The 16,802-nt window shown below is 49.9% G+C and overlaps 1 protein-coding gene across 1 annotated transcript in view; it reads left to right on the top strand.

The window, feature by feature from the left end:
• The window catches only part of TNR (tenascin R), a 28,726-nt gene extending 12,668 nt beyond the window's left edge, over window positions 1–16,058 (top strand). Inside the window, 16 exon segments of the mRNA XM_035898066.1 lie at window positions 1–178; window positions 3,023–3,112; window positions 3,225–3,488; window positions 4,143–4,251; window positions 4,253–4,371; window positions 4,480–4,599; window positions 5,132–5,275; window positions 5,941–6,060; window positions 6,646–6,789; window positions 7,384–7,514; window positions 8,511–8,643; window positions 11,582–11,733; window positions 12,683–12,779; window positions 13,609–13,770; window positions 15,322–15,485; window positions 15,939–16,058. The exon segment at window positions 1–178 is cut by the window's left edge and continues 10 nt beyond it. Coding sequence (XP_035753959.1) covers window positions 1–178; window positions 3,023–3,112; window positions 3,225–3,488; window positions 4,143–4,251; window positions 4,253–4,371; window positions 4,480–4,599; window positions 5,132–5,275; window positions 5,941–6,060; window positions 6,646–6,789; window positions 7,384–7,514; window positions 8,511–8,643; window positions 11,582–11,733; window positions 12,683–12,779; window positions 13,609–13,770; window positions 15,322–15,485; window positions 15,939–16,058 — 2,247 coding nt within the window.
• Window positions 16,059–16,802: the final 744 nt, after the last annotated feature.

The following is a 16,802-nucleotide window of genomic DNA, read 5'->3' as shown; positions in this document are numbered from 1 at the left end:
GCCCCCAAGAACCTGCGGGTGGGCTCGCGGACACCCACCAGCCTTGAGCTCACCTGGGACAACAGCGAGGCTGAGGTCCACAGCTACAGGGTGGTCTACAGCACCCTGGCCGGGGAACACTACCACGAAGTCCTGGTGCCACGGGACACTGGTCCCACCACCCGGGCCACCCTCACAGGTATGCGTGCACCCACGCGCCCTTTCTCCCCCCTACTCCCTCCTCCTCACAAGCAGGTAGGGCAATGGAGAGCCCAAATCAGTACTGATGCTCGGTTGCCCTCATGCTGGCACACATTTGAGGCTGTTTTGGAATTTACTAGTTATCAGATAGAAGTTTTTCCTTGGGATGAAGCTCATTTTCCCTTCTGTGGGTCTGGATTTGGGCACTGCTTATCCACAAGCTGAGTGATGCACCTCCGAGCGATGCGCTTCCAAGTGCCCTCCAGCAAGGGTCTGTCCAGGTCCCAAATAGAGCTGGCGAGGAGCAAAGTGAGAAATGGAGAGAGGAAGGCTTATTTTGCCCTTTTTTTTCCTTGCTGAGAAAGAGCCACAGGTGCCAATGCCTCGTAGGCAGCGATGGGGATCCAGGCTGCCCAAGTTCGTTGCCTTTTTCCAAATCAGGCACAAAGCAGACCTGAATCCAGGGATGCTATTTTTTAGCAAGTCCCTCTAGCAATACATTATTCAGGCCAGCACAGGGGGTGCCACAGGAGGCTGCAAACACCACCCACCTCCTGCTGCCAGGGAGGTCCCAAACACCCTTTGCAGCAATACCTCAAAGCACTGTCTGAGATCTGGTCTCCTTTTTTTCAACTACAACCGCTTGCCTGCCAGGTTTGCAGTTCCAGAGGCACTTTTTTGAGCAAAGAAAAGACTGACTTACACACACACAAAAAAGATCACTCGTTCAGCTTGAAGCTCTTCAGTCTGGCAGGACACCGGGTTCTTCCACATTGACCCTTTGCCCTCCTGGGCCTTCCCCAGCCCAAAGAGGGCTCAGGCATCTCTGCCATATGGACCTATAGGAATGAGTTCAGTGGGGAAGTCCAATGCCAAGTTACAGGCACAGCAGCACAGTCATGAGAAAGGATGGAGAGCAGGAAAGCAATTCAAACAGCTTGAAAAATGTGGTATGTGGAAAAAAGAAATGTTAGGGGTAGTTTCTGCTGTGTTCGTGATGAGGACACACATGGAGAAGCGGGATGAGATGGAGGGGGACAGCAAGGGATCGGAGATGCAATGCTGGTCCCCTGCTAGCTTTCATCTAGCATTTACTGCCTTTCTAGGTGAGAAGGAACATTAAAAATGGGCCAAATCCTCCTCCCTGAGGCAGAGGTGCAATACTACCCCAGTGACCTAAACTGCAATGACACCCATGGCAGAGCCTGAGCTTGCCTCAGAGGAAGAGGCAGCGTAAAGGCTCTCCTTTCTCTCTATAAAAATAAAAAAAGCTGCCAAGTCTCTACCTGGCAGCTCCAGCACTGCCTAGCTGCTGCCAGACTCAGGCAGGGCTGCAAGAAACCCCCAGAGCAGCCTCCAGAGACACAGAGGCTTAAGTCAATAAAGGTGAGCGATTTTTATATAGTGCCTCCATCATCACTTAAGTGCATTGCTTTTGGCTCCCGGGGTACTATGTAATAAGCAAAAAAATCAGAAGAAAAATCTAATTTATAGCAGAAAATAACCCCAAAAACATTCTGCTGGCAAAAAAAAAGCCAGGATAGCCATAGCGTGGATGTCACATAAGCCTCTCCCATAGCTCCGTTATGCACATGGTAGCCCTGTCCTCCAAGGTTGTGTTGCACGTGGTGCAAAGCCCACTGGGGTAGGTTTCCAGCCACATGAAGCCTGCTGGCATCCATGGTGTGAATGCAGCCAGTGATTCCTTCAGCTGCCTTCATCTGCCTGCAGGAAAAGCAGTGAGGAACAGCACTGAGCAGAGCTTATCAAAGATTGAAGCTTAAAAATACAGCACGCCTTGCCCTGCCCCATATGTTTCTCTTCAAAATCAGCATTTGCACAGAAATATCTGTAATTTTGTTCTACCCAAAAAATGTGGGAGAGAAAAGGCATCTTTTTATATGCTCCTGCTTATTCCTTCCTTCTCTTCCCCCTTTCTCCCAGGCTCTTCTGCTCCTTTCCAGGGTACTTCTGACACTTATTGGGCAGGGGCAAAGGGAGTCCATCTCCCCATCCCAGTGCCAAGACTGCACCATAGCAAGAGGAGAGGAGCAGGGAATGGGGGTTTCCCTCCCTCCTGGCCTCCTGAGGAAGGTTTTGGTGGCTTCAGGGAATGCTGCCCATGGGCAAGGCAGGGTGAGGCCAGGCTGGAGGGTTTGTGGCTTTCTCTAACCCCATGGGAAAGATCATGAAGTGCAGGGAGAAGGGTAATAAAGCAGCCAAGCAGAAGTGACAGGCAGAGGCACAAGATGTTCCATGGAGGTAAAACAGCGATCAGCAGTAGGTGTGAGGGAAAGGAGCTGGATAAGCTTGATTCCCATGTCCCTTGAGAGAAGGGCAACAGGATATGTCCACCCCAAGGAGCAGCTCTTGACTTGGCTACCAGAAAGACTGTGCCTTCCCTAATTAATGTGCATTTCCTTTACTCTGCATAATTTACTTCTCTTTGAGACACCAGCCTGTGACAATATTTGATGTTGAATCAATTCGGAAACAAATATAGCTACTTTATCGCTCCCATCTCAGCTCACACACACACAGTTTCTGTCTTGATGCCAGCAACTACAGAAGACCTCAGCAACAATTTTTAAAAATTGCTTATTTCTGAGCTAGAATAATCCAAATTCTCTATCCAAAGGCATCCATGGGGCTTTTTTAAAAGGCTCAGCTCTTCTCCAGTGCACATAGGAACCGCTGACCTGTGGAAGGGCTGCTCACCCCAGGGATGCTCAGATGGTCCCCCCTGTCCCCAGCCATGGGAGGTAGGGGGGGTTTGCACCCCAAGGCCACCCAGCCAGGTGCTGTTCTCACACCCCTTCATGTCCTTTGCACTCCCCGGCAGATCTGGTGCCGGGGACAGAGTACGGCATTGGGATTTCAGCTGTGATGGACAGCCAGCAGAGCGTGCCAGCAACCATGAACGCCAGGACCGGTGAGTTTGGCCCCATTGCATGCTCCAAGCACAGACAGCTCCTATGGCTCAGATGTCCCCATGGGACAGTCTGTTCTTGGGGACAAAGGTCTGCACCAACCCTCTCCCACAGAGCTTGACAGCCCCCGGGACCTCCTGGTGACAGCCTCCACGGAGACATCCATCTCGTTGACCTGGACCAAAGCCACGGGTCCCATTGACCACTACCGTGTCACCTTCACCCCTGCCTCGGGGATGGCCTCTGAAGTGACGGTGCCCCGGGACGAGTCGCAGCTCACCCTCTCAGAGCTGGAGCCTGGGACAGAGTACACCATCACCATCATCGCAGAGAGGGGACGCCAGCAGAGCCTGGAGGCTACTGTGGACGCCTTCACAGGTAAAGAAAGACAAGATGGGATGGGGCCAAGGGCACAGACTGTGGCCCCACACTGGCAACTCCATCAGCCCAGCAGGTCCCCAGCACCAAAACTCTTGAGTCAGTGATGGGGATGAGAGCTGGGGGCAATCCATCCATGTGAGAGGAATTTTGTGGACCTCAGAAAGATGGCCCTACCAGCGTGGGGATCTCATCGCCCTGGCCAGCAGCAGTGAGCACACTTGCGTAGCTGGAGACTCCCATATGGAAGAAGCAGGGTTGGGGGAACAGCCATCCCATGCTGTCCCCTGCAGTCAGGGTGGTCTGTGTGTCCATAAGAAGGAAAGAACAAGCCTTGAGGGACCTCACAAGCACCTCTGGGTGAAAATCCTGCAGTCAAGAAGCCCAGACAGCACATATCACCTGTAGTGGGACAGCCCCATCACTCGCCATATGGGTCTGGGATGAAGTGTGTTTGCAGGCAGAGCTGAGAACAGCAGTATTTTTCTATTCCCAGTTCTGCCTCTCAGTCCCTGCACAGTTTCAGATCAATGGAGAGCCCAGACCTGCAGCTTTGCCACCTCTGTTGTGTATTTCCCATACAACCACTGGGAACAATGCGGAGGCCGGGATCTGCAGTTGGTCGGGGTTACATCTCCCCTCTCCATCTTTCAGGGGTCCGGCCCATCACACAGCTCCACTTCTCCCAGCTGACATCCTCCAGCGTGAACGTCACATGGAGTGATCCATCCCCACCAGCAGACCGCCTTGTCCTCACCTACAGCCGGCCCCCGCAGGCACGCCAGCCTGACAGGCTTGCAGCCATCCACTGAGTACCTAGTGTCTTTGGTGTCCGTGCATGGTGCCGTCAGCTCTGAGCCTGTTGTGGGCTCCATCACGACAGGTACCATGGGACCCCCCTGACAGGCACGGGACCCTGCCAGGAGGGCAGGCAGGGGGACAGGGAGTGGACCTGCCTCCCACAGCTTTTCTTTCTGCTCCATCTCACCAGGGATCGATGCGCCAAAGGACCTCAGGGTGGGTAACGTCACCCAGGAGTCCATGATCATCTACTGGAGCTCTCCAGTCGCTGCCTTCGATCACTATAGAATATCCTACCGTGCTGCTGAAGGTAATGGGTCAGACCACTCTTGCTCGTGCCTTGAGCTTGCAGCTGCCAACCCTCCCTCCATCTGCAGATGCAAGCAAGCAGCCAGGTCATCCTCACCCTGGGGGAAATCTCAGTTCCCTGGAAAAAGCCACCAATAGCTGGGATGGACCAAGAGGCTGCAGGGATGGAGGACAGGGTGTCTGGGACAAGGACGGGAAGGGATCACTGCAGCCAAGGGCCGGCTTGGCACAGAGGGTCGCAGGGAGTGAATCCCTGCAGCATGCCCCCCCGGGGATGGTTAATTCAGGGCCCAATCCTGAAGTCCCACCTCCCTCACCTGCTTCCCCCGGCTCATCTCCCTTGCCCCCAGTTTTGCCTATGATGCTGAAAAGGTCAAACCAGCAGAGTGATGCACCTGCACGCACAAGACCCAGTTACCCCCAGTATCAGCACTGGAGAGGGCTTGTGGCATTGCCCTCCCCTCCTGAGCACCTCCTGTACCTCAGGGATGGGGCCAGCTGTGATGCCAAATCTCTTGGCTCCACCCCCACAGGGAGAACAGAGAGCACTGCCATTGCCAGCGATGCCACCGAGTACATCCTCCACCACCTGCAGCCCGCCACCAAGTATGAGATTGGGGTGAAGAGCGTGCGGGGCCGGGAGGAGAGCGAGGTGGCCTCCATCACCGTGCACACAGGTGGGAAGGAGCTCCTGGTGGACAGGTAGCAATCAAACAGTGCCAGGTCCAGCCCCGGGCAAGGCTGGCAGCCCCTGCTTGAACTAGCAATCAGGCAGCTGAGAGCAAGCTGAACCTCACACCAGGCTGATGCAAGGTTAGGATGATGAGTAAAGCTCGTGAGGGCTCAACATGGACTTTTGAAGTATGTCTCAGCAAAGCTTTTCCCATATATGCATGGGTAGTCAGGGGCGGGTAGGGGGGTGGGGAGTGATAAATCTATGTACTGGGCACAGGGAAGCCAGAGATATGATGTTGGGCAACCATGACAACCTTTCCTAAAGAGAGTACAGACTTCCTGAAATAATCCCTGGGGAAGCCCTGACACAAACAGCATCTGCTGCAAGAATAAAAATTTCTGCTATCCCCAGGCTCCTGAAAACCTAAAAAAAGCCCCCTTACATCCCAGGCTGTGCATCAGGAAAGCAGTGGAAGAGCAGCTTAGGTAGCAGAGTAGCACAAGCTATGACATCTCTACTCTCCAGCTAGGGCAGCAATAACTCCTCTGCGAGTACATGTGCCTGGGCAGCAAGGCAGGATCATGAGCGATGGGTCACAAGAAGTCCTTCCAGTTCGTAGCCCAGTCTCTTAATGCCTCTGACTCTTTGAATCTGTCCCCCATGCAGCTATGGATGCCCCTTTGGGGGTCACAGCCACCAACATCACCCCCACTGAGGCACTGCTGCAGTGGAACCCACCACTCTCAGAGGTGGAAAGCTACATCCTCGTCCTCACCCGCCGCGCAGGTATGCCAAAACCCCGTGCCCCTCTGCCACAAGCTTTTCTGGGGCTCCATTTCAGCTCACCTCTACCTCTTCCCCATCCCAAAACCTGGGGCTCAGCAGGTGCCCTCCACGGAAGGAGTATGGAAGGAGCCCTTGCTTCAGGAGGGCAGCAGCTGGTGGGTGGCAGGGCTGTACCCCATCCCCAGACGCCAGCTCTTCACACACAGGTCCCATGGCAGTGTCCCTCACCAAGCATGGCAGTCTACACAGGAGGGGACTGGGATCCTCCCACTTTACTAACTGGCCCAGCAGCAGCAGCCCAGGGGCAGGCAAGTACCCATCCCACAGAAACTCAATGATGTCTGGCAAACTCTGTGAAACACACTACTGAAGGGAAAGAAAGCATCAGGCATATATAGGGACTGTGGGAAAAATAAGACCACTCTTCAGACCAAACACCACCACTACAGCTCAGATGCCACACTATTGTGTTGTTTCATGGTGTTTCAGCAGTATAAGAGCTTTTGATCATGAGGTCATATCCATAGACACATTTTGGAGAACCATGTTGAATATCTACCCTAAGTCATCTCTTTTGCCTTACAGTTGCAGGAGAAACAATTCTTGTGGATGGAGTCAACCAGGAGTACCAGCTGACCAACCTCCTGCCCAGTACCACCTACACAGTCTCTATGTACGCCACCAATGGGCCTCTCACCAGTCAGACCATCAGCACCAACTTTACAACTCGTACGTACAATCGCCTCCCGCGCTGCCTGTTACGCGCCCGCAGCCATACATCCACCCCAGAAAAAGCAGCCAGCAAGGCTGAGCCAAAGCTCTTTTCACATACATGTGGGTGTAGAAGTTGCCATGTGCCAAAAGGACACCGAAATACCAGTGCTGGGCACAACATAAGAACAGAATTCTAATCACAATAAGCATAAACCATCATTTTCACTCTTTCAACATCCATCCACTCTTTTCTTTGATTTCACCTGGATGTGGTTTCCCAAAATGACCCTTGACTAAGTCTTTTTCTTGCCCAGTCCAGAAGAGCACTACAATCTATTTTGCTTACAAGAAGCTTGAGAGACCCCATAGCATGTGCATTTCAGAGCTGTTACCCTTCAGAGAGTATGCAAGTAGAGGAAGATTTTTAGAGAGTTTGCAGAGTTCTGTTCAAGGCTGGGGACTAGTGACAAGGTCTGGAAATTGAGGGCGAGGATGGACTTTGGGCTCAGGGTTGCAAGGTTGAATCCCAGTGTGCTGAGTTAGGAAGTGGGGCTGGGGTGGTTGCGTGTGAGAACTTGCACTTCCTTGGGTCCCTATCCACCCTTGCAGTTTTGGATCCTCCAACAAATCTGACTGCGAGCGAAGTGACTCGACGGAGTGCTCTGCTCTCCTGGGTGCCTCCCGTGGGAGAGATCGAGAACTATGTCATGACCTACAGATCCACTGATGGCAGCCGGAAGGTGAGTCCTCACAAAGAAAGAGGCTCATTAAGTCAAGGTATAACATGACCGTGGAGAAATGAGCAGGAGAAACCCAATAAAGCAAAAGAATGGTGCTCACTAGGTCAGAGAGAGACCAGAAGGGCAGATGTTACTTTCTGTATAAGCAATACTTTAGTTAAACAATTGGAAAAAGCAGGAAAAGATTGCCTAGGGCAAAAGCTTTATGCACACCTGCAGGTCTGGGCACAGAGGGCATGCCTGGGAATTCTGGAAGAACAGGGGAAATTCACAACTCGTGAAACACAAGCAAGCTGAGGTAGGAGAAAATTATCCCACAAACAGAGATGCTAAAAATGCTGTTTACCCTTCTTGCAAATAGGAAGATAGGTACAGACAGCTAATTAACCCCTCAATACAATATATTTGATTATTTAATGAGTGTGTCCATATCTGCCTGCCTAGAAGAGCTGCTACAAACACTATCAGAAATACGTCACCACAAATAGTCTTGTTTCCTTTGCCGGTGTGACTGGCTCACAGTGGCCAGAGGATAATCACTTTGCAGAAGGGATTCGATATAATGCTATGTGGCATTGGCTGACGACCAGAAAAATTAACGTGACAGGAATTGACGGAGTCAAAACTGGCTGATAAGCAGGACTGGCCAGCTCTACCCCTTGCAATGCTCGGGCAATCTGTCATGCCCTGTATCGAGGGCGTGCAGACCATGACAGAGTAGGTAAATAGAGCACACAGACTGCAAACATTTAAATCTCCTGTGTCCAAACCAGCTAGCTTTCTCCCACACAAACCATCCCAAAAGGTTGAATATATTCATTGACCTCATGTTGACTTAGTCCAGGGGTGTAAGCAGAAATGCAACACTCCTTGGCCAGGCACCAAGGGCTGCAGTAGTTTGTGGCTTCCTTCCCTCCTTGCTGGCTCTTTAGGCTCCCCATCGCTTTTCTTATCTGTTGCTCTTGGTATCTACCTCCTTCTGGGACCCACGTACAGGAGCTGATTGTGGATGCTGAGGACACATGGATCCGCCTGGAGGGGCTTTCTGAGACCACAGAGTACACTGTGCGCCTGCAAGCTGCCCAGAACGCCATGCGGAGCGGCTTCATCTCCACCACTTTCACCACAGGTGAGGACTCACATCACATCTGCTCAGCCAGGCAAATCTTAGTCCACATACCGTGCTGGTAGACATGGACTGTTTTTATGGGCTTTCCCTCCTCAGGCAGCATTTCACCACAATCCAGAGAGGTACATTCATTTCCACAACCCACAGTGCTGCTCTGCTATGAAAATGTAATGGCTGAAAGACCTACAATACAAACACAAGGTCAGGTCCAGGGCAAGGGGAATTGAACTTTAGACCAGGAACCATCTACCAGGCCCTTTTCCGTGCCCCCAGCCCTCCTCAAATGCATAAATAGAGGAAAAAAACCACAAAAGTCAACAACACATCATCAACAGATATGGTCTTGTAGGGAGTGGAGAGAGACCCAGTTGGTCTCTCTCCGCCATAGACATGGTCCAATCTCTCATAAATATAATAGAATTATAGAATGGTTTGGGTTGGAAGGGACCTTTAGAGGTCATCTAGTCCAAACCCCCTGCAGTGAGCAGGGACACCTTCAACTAGACCAGGTTGCTCAGAGCGCCATCCAACCTGACCTTGAATGTTTCCAGGGATGGAGCATCCCTGGAAATATCAAGCAGGTGCATCTCCGCCACCATCAGCGGAGTCACAGACAGCAGAGCCAGTATGCCTGCAGGACTGCGGTCCCACTGATTTTATCTAATTATATTATTCCTCCCCCCTCTAATTCTAGAGAAGTCACAATCCAATAAGGCAATGGGAATGGTTTCCTTTCCAAATCAAAGGGTGGGCATCCACAGCCACCATAACCCGCACAGACAGAGTGCTTACACTTGCAAGAATGAAGCTTGTATGAAAATGTCACTATTGCCCCCACAGTTTGCAACCATTCACATTAGAAACCATGCAAAGCATAAAGGCCCTCACCCTCTTTGAAAAGCCTCGCTAGGCCAGGGCACTTAAGAGACAAAGTGCATTTTGTTCAGGGCTGAATCTAATTACATTTCTCCTGGGCTTCAAAAGCACTAAGAAGCCTGAAGATGATGTCCACTGAAACTCCTCACATCTGTCCTGCCAGTTTGATTAGGAGAGGGTTTTTTTAATCTACTGCGGATACACTTCCCCATCTCAATTACATGCAAAAGTCCCTTCACCTGATTTTAAGAGATAATAGAAACTACATCAACAAAAAAAGAAAAGACTCTTCTCAAATGCCTCTGTGGATCAGGCTTTCCTGTCATTCTCGCCTCTTATGCAGCCACACAAAACCAGTGCAATTCAGGCAGGTGATGAAAAACACATGTAATCTTTGAGGCTCTTTGGGAGTCAGGGATGAAACTGCAAAGGGCTGGCTTTTCAGCTGGGGTAAAGCAGCAGAAACCCACTCAAGTCAGATAAGGAGAGCACTGTTTCCATTAAACACAATGTCAGACCTCGGCAATCTTAGACACACTATTGCCAGCTGACCCAGCATCTGAATGCAGGTTTGATTTGCTTAGTTTCTCCCCACTCACCTCATGTATTGATGAGACAGAAGCACCCAGGAACAAATGTCAAGGTAATGCAACCCATGGGCAGCATCCCTCAGCAAAGAATCGGCGTCTGGGATTCGATTCACCTTGGCAGCGTATCAGGCCACTTTACAGAGAACAAGGACTTGTCTTTTAGGAGACAAAAAAAAGAAAAAAAGCCAGGCTTAATTTAAATTGTTTTGCTTCCTTCTGCTAACAGTACACATCCCAGGGTTCTTCCATTCCCTCTGACATATTAATAGCTCGGCCTCTTTGTTTCATGTTTGCATAAGGTTCTTGGGGAATTGTATACAGATGGGACAAAAGGAAGAAACAGATACAGTATTTATAATTTATAGTGGTTTGAAATGTCTTTCAAGGTCTCCTTGGCTCTTAAAGATATGAATATAAATTAAGAAACAAGTAATCTCCGCAGAGCTCAGGGGAGCCTGAAGTAGTTGTCTTTGAAGCAGTTTTTACTGTTGGATACTCTAAAATACAAACACTGCCTCGCCAGACTTTGCGCTACAGACCATGAAGACGGGAAAAAATAGGGGGTCTTCAACATTTGGACAAAGCGATGACCTCTGAGTCTTCAGGTCACAGGGGTGGGGGGAATACACCCAAGTGGGAAATAACAGACAAGGTCCTGCAGGGTATTGCGCAGTTGTGACAGACGCACACAGCATGTCCTTTGCACCTTCCCGATGTGTAACTGAGACACCCTCAAAAGCCACATCCACGTTGCCAGCTCTGCACTCATTTACTCCATCATCCATACACATCAACAGCAAAGAAAAAGATATATTTCCCCCTTTTGTGTTAAATGAGGAAAAAATTGAAGCCAGAGTTAACCTCTCAATACTGCTGGGGTCTCGTAGTTAAGACCTGCTCAAACTCTGAGCCCCAAATGAGACATTTATTCATTAGGGGACACCTGGAGCAACAGCCACACTGTCCACACTGCCCATCTCTAGTATCGTGCATGGCCTAATTCCTGCTCAGTTTGCAAGTGACAATCAGCCCAGCATAAGTCTGCCATCATTTCTGAAGGCATGGGTCACGAGAATCCCCCTGGAATTAGCAAAGTCATAAAACTTGTTTGGAGCTGGCAATCCTGAAGCGAGAACAGGTTTTGATATTTTCACAGCTCTCTAAATATGGTGGTGACAGCTTAAACCCCAGGGTTTCAGACACAGTGCAGAAAGACGGTCCAAGAATTGACATCCCTCATCATTCATAGCGATGTTACCATGCACCTTTCCAATATAGGACATATGGGAGATTAATTAATATATGCACACATTTTTTCCATTAAATCCTCTGATGTTGTTAGTGGATATAAAGACCCACCACCTTGCAGAATAGCTTGGAATACAGAAGACAAGTTAGATGTTTCCTAGATCATAATGAGTGGGGGCCAAGGCTGCTTAAATTTTGCTTTTTTTTTTTTTTAAATTTTGCAGGCGGCCGTGTCTTTGCTAACCCTCAGGACTGCGCCCAGCACCTGATGAATGGAGACACGCTGAGCGGCATCTACACCATCTCCATCAACGGGGACCTCAGCCAGCGAGTGCAGGTGTACTGCGACATGACCACCGACGGAGGCGGCTGGATTGTGAGTAGCTGTGCAGTTGCCCTACACGTTGTCCCCACCACAAAGTAACCAAGCCCCATCCTACCAGCAAAGCCAAGCACCACACTGCATGGGAACGATAGCAGGCTTAATATCGCACGCTTCATTTCCCACGCCATAGGGAATGGCCTACACTCCAGTAATAATAGTTACACTTGAAGAAATGCCCTTTGATTTATTTGACGTGTTTGCAGTGCTTCTGGAGAGCAAAATCTGAGAGTGAAGCTGATTTATTGTTCTAGAAATGAAATTAATGGCCGATAGCTTTCACAGGGAATGATTCACACTGCCTGCAGTAGGAGGGTGTCAGGCATCACCCCAATTGAGTCCGCACAGGAGCATTTTAGAAGCAAATGCCAGTTTGGCTTCTGAATTGCACAAACACTGCTTGCTTGATGTAGATGGACTGACAGCTTAAGTAAATAATGCTCTGGTGCTTTGATTTTATTCGTGTCAAATGCTTACTTACATGCATTACACAGAACTCTGCTAGATGTATAGTCAAAACAAAAAAAAATAGGCTTCCTCAAATGCTGATTTCTAGCACAGATATTATTTCAGCCAGGAAATTTCCCTCCATCTCACCCTGCCTCAAAGCATCCCCTTGGATATCACAGAAAGAGCCAGATGAAAGCAGAATCACATGCTAGAAAACCAGAGGCACCACACGTCAGGTAGAGCAGAAAGTTTGAAGGCTGATTTCTTCCTGTTATAACATTGACTTGCCTTGGACATCACCTAACATCTCTTCAGTCTCTCCATCTGCACATGGCTGCAATTAGCACTAACCAGACGGGTATCGCAATTTTCTCCTCCAAAAAGCACAACGGAAAGACAAAGTATTGTCTTTATTTCATGTGCCCCAAAGCCCAGCGAGGCTCTCTGCCTTCTCCTTCACCCTGAGTTTCCTCCCGGTCTTTCCCCACCACAGGTCTTCCAGAGGCGGCAGAATGGGCTGACCGATTTCTTCCGGAAATGGGCAGATTACCGGGTGGGCTTCGGTAACTTGGAGGACGAGTTTTGGCTGGGTAAGACCTTCACCAGTTGCCTTTCACTGATGCGTCAAACCCGAGCTCTGTATGGACTGTGCTGCTCACCCGTGCCAGCAGTTGGCTCCTTGCCTCTCACCCCACTCCTCTACACACTCCCTTGGACAGCTTTCCTTACATTGTTCATCCCCTGCACGTTAGAAAGTCACTCATGGGCACACCACATAAAAGCACATAGTGAAGGCCAGCAGCTCTTTAATTTGTTCCTCCTAGGAGAGAAGGGGGTATGCTGGGAGTCTTCATGAACCAAAATCCATCATCCTCCTTTGGATGACTACAGGTTGTATTGGTGGCATCTGTGACTCATAGACCTCACTTGGCCTTGGCCAGCAAGCCAGTTGCTCAAAGAAGTAGGAAAGGGCTGAGCAGGAGACCCAGCAAGCTCTGAAACAGAGCATGCTCCCCCAAAAGCTGAACACAAGACAATGCCAGCCCTGCAGCATAAACACACTCTGGCTTGTATGGGAGCATAACGGCTCAAAAGATGGGTGTGCAGCACAAGCAGCACCAGGGCTCCACAGCTGATCATCCCCAGCTTCAGCAGCATGGAGAAAGCTGAACCTGGGGCTTGAACCCACCTCTCATAGCCATGGGGAAGTGAAGCTTGAGTGGAGACAGAGAGCTTAGTCCCCACCAGTGCCAGGGGAGACAAAGACTTAACCAGAAGTGCTGTTGCTCTCTGGTTCCTCTCCTCGTTCTTGTTTTCCACAGACATTTTATTCTTATAGAGCTTTTTTTGTTTGCTCAGAGTGGATCCAGGTACTGGGTCTCACCAGGTCTCACTGTGTCTTGCTACTTGTCTTGCTAGGCTTGGATAACATCCACAAGATCACATCCCAAGGGCGCTACGAGTTGCGAATAGACATGAGGGATGGCCAGGAAGCGGCGTATGCCTACTATGACAAGTTCTCCATTGGCGATGCCCGCAGCCTGTACAAGCTGCGAATCGGGGACTACAATGGCACTTCAGGTACAACATCAGTGCTAGTAAATAGTAGGGAAATCCTGGGACTGGTGGGTCTGAAACCTTGAAGGAAACCCCAACATCAAAGCTTACTTATCTGGAGCAGCAAAAGACAAACCCTTTCTGCCTTCCTGCAGTCTATCATGTAAACCAGGCTGATAAATCCCACTAACGACAGAGGGAATTTTCCATTGGAGATTAGATATTAAATATCAGTCTCATTACTGTTCAAAAAACCCGGTCAATAGTCAGAGGTGTCATCTCACTTGGCAATCACCACAGCTTGCTATTCATGTCGTGCTGGAGGGTGTATTTATCGCCTTCCCACAGCAATGGAAAAATCTGAAACACTGCGTCGTTTCCTCATGCCAAGGCCAAACACAGTCCAGTTTTGCAAGGACACTGTCGCACCTGCTTGCTTGGTTGATGCAGCAGCACTAGGTTTTGCCCACCAGAAAATGGTGGGTGAAGAGTGACAGATAAAGGGCACAGACGTCTCTTCCCCAAGAAGGGGAGAGGAGTTGAGCTGCAGCCCCTTTAGCTGGGATAGGCATGCCCCATGCGAGCCTCCATGATCCAGACAAAACTTCACTGCCATTTACTTAGCAAGAAACTCTACACCCTATCCAAGATGCAGGAATTTTCCTATACAATATCTGGTAGTTGCCACTGGAAGAGAAGAGACAGGGATCTTGGTTGCATGCAGCACAGCACATGCTCTGACCTTAAGTCCCAGGGCACGAGGCACCCAACTTATTGCCAAAAAATGCTGCAGACATGACTCCCTCCCCTCCCCCTTGCAAGCTCTTCTTCTAGCCATCCAGCCAAGGAGGTTCTGCTCCACCTTGAGCAAAGAGAGCCAAGACTCACCAAATTGTTTGTTGCCAAGTGGTTTTCTAGCAAGCCTCTTGGCGGCTGGACTGCACACAGCTAGCATGGGTCCACTTCGTATTTTCTTAGGTACCACACCACTCAGTCATAATAATGACCGTATTTCACTTTGACTCTTCTTTCACCCAAAAGCAGCTCTCTTGCTCCTTAGTAAGGAGGGGAGATGAGTTTGGTGGAATAAGACAACGTGCACCTTCCAAAAGGTTCTTCCTTTCTTCACAGGGAAGGCCAAGCATCTTGGTTCAAGACGTGCACGCTTGGTCTCCTCTGGGAGAAAAAGTTACCTTTGGCTAATAAGAGGGAAGGAAGCTGAAAGTATCCTGAAGTTACATAGTAGATCCAGGTTTCAGGAGATCAGGGATGCCCAAATCTAGGATTTAATTCATTTCTGAAACACTGAAATTGGATCCAAACCCAGTACAACATTTTATCCACCAAACCCAAGCAGCCTCTAAGATTTCGTGTGGTCTGTACTGATCCTAAACTGACAGGAGAAGACTTCAAATGAACCAATTGTGAGCAATTCCAGTTAATACTATACCCAGACTTTCAGCTGCTTGAGCTGTTGATCAACAGGCTACCACATATAGCAGAATATCCTAATTTCCTTGTGAAAAGACCAGGCGACTCAGGCTCCATCACCCCTAACGGTACCTCTTTCCACAGGGGACTCCCTCAGCTATCACCAGGGCCGCCCCTTCTCCACCAAGGACAGGGACAATGACGTGGCTGTGACCAACTGCGCCATGTCCTATAAAGGGGCCTGGTGGTATAAGAACTGCCACCGCACCAACCTCAATGGCAAGTACGGAGAGTCCCGGCACAGTCAGGTAAGGGCAGAGCTGGGTACTGAAAGCCTTCAGCATTTCTTCCAGCAGCACAACCAAGCACAACAGCCAGCCCAAGCTAGGGCTGGGGCTGTGTGGTTGGTTCACCAGGGTCAGGAACAGTGCTGGGGTGACACAACACAAGCTGGAAGAAAAGCAACCACCTTCAAGCCATCTAGGCCAGCGTTTTATGCATCACGCTGGCTGTCATGGTCATTTACAATGGTACCTTATTAAGTTACACTGAAAAAAATACATACATCAGATTTGATCAGGAGCCTTTGAGCAGTGGGAAAAACCCATCAAGCCAGAGCAGCAGAAGAGCTTCTTGCTCCCCCTGTAGCAGGACCTTTCTTCTGGCTTCTCTGTGGTGGTCAATCTTCATTCCTTCCTCTCCCATGCTAGTTTCTTGTTAGCGTCTTTCTTTACCCTGTGCCTCTCTCTCCCTCCTGCCAGGGGATTAACTGGTACCATTGGAAAGGCCACGAGTTCTCCATCCCCTTTGTGGAAATGAAGATGCGACCTTACAACCACCGTAACATCTCTGGGAGGAAGCGACGGTCCCTACAGCTCTGAGCCAGCTGAACTCCCTCCCGCCTCCCACCACCTGACCTTTTCTGTCATTTGTTTGTATTTTATAATATGAAAAGGGAAAAAAAAAAATGCTGAGATAGCAACCTGCCCCTCACGAGTGCTGGAGGGAACCATGGCACAAGCAAAGGCCATGGGAAAGGAAAGACCTCATTGCTTTGCATCTGTCCCAGAGAAATACCAAATTTCCAGTCTCCCTACCCCAATACTCTGGCCCTTAACACAAAAAGAAAGAGAGAGAAAGAGACAGATAGATTTTTGATATTTTTTTAAAAGACCTAGAAATCCCCAGCAAACCCTGTTAGAAATATTTGTCATGGGGCTTGTGGCAGAAACCTTCCCCACAGGGACCTTGGTGCAGCCATTTCCACCCCAGTCATGGCCAGGGACACCTGTCCTCTCCCTGCCTCCCTGTCCCCTCCTGGCAGGGAGGTCCCAAGCTTCATGCCATCCTGTAGACACCAACTCTTCCAGCAGGCAGAGGCCCATTTCTCCTTCTGCCCTGGTCATCCCTGCCCTACACATAGGCACTTTTACATATGGAGACAAAGTAAGGATGAGCAAATGCAAGGCCCATCCCATCCTCAGTTTTCACAGATCACACCAGGGGGGCTTGGTGAATATGTATATGTTTGCATATGTAGGCAAACTCTAGAGAGTCCACAGCTCACGTGTTGGCCCCACCACAGCCAAAATCGTCCTCGTGTTTATGGGGTGCAGGGGAACAAG

This window comes from Egretta garzetta, unplaced genomic scaffold (genome assembly GCF_000687185.1).
Source record: "Egretta garzetta isolate BGI_Z169 unplaced genomic scaffold, ASM68718v1 scaffold187, whole genome shotgun sequence".
Classification (NCBI taxonomy): domain Eukaryota; kingdom Metazoa; phylum Chordata; class Aves; order Pelecaniformes; family Ardeidae; genus Egretta; species Egretta garzetta.
The sequence above is the reverse complement of the archived record's forward strand: the minus strand, read 5'-3'. Positions and strand labels throughout refer to the sequence as shown.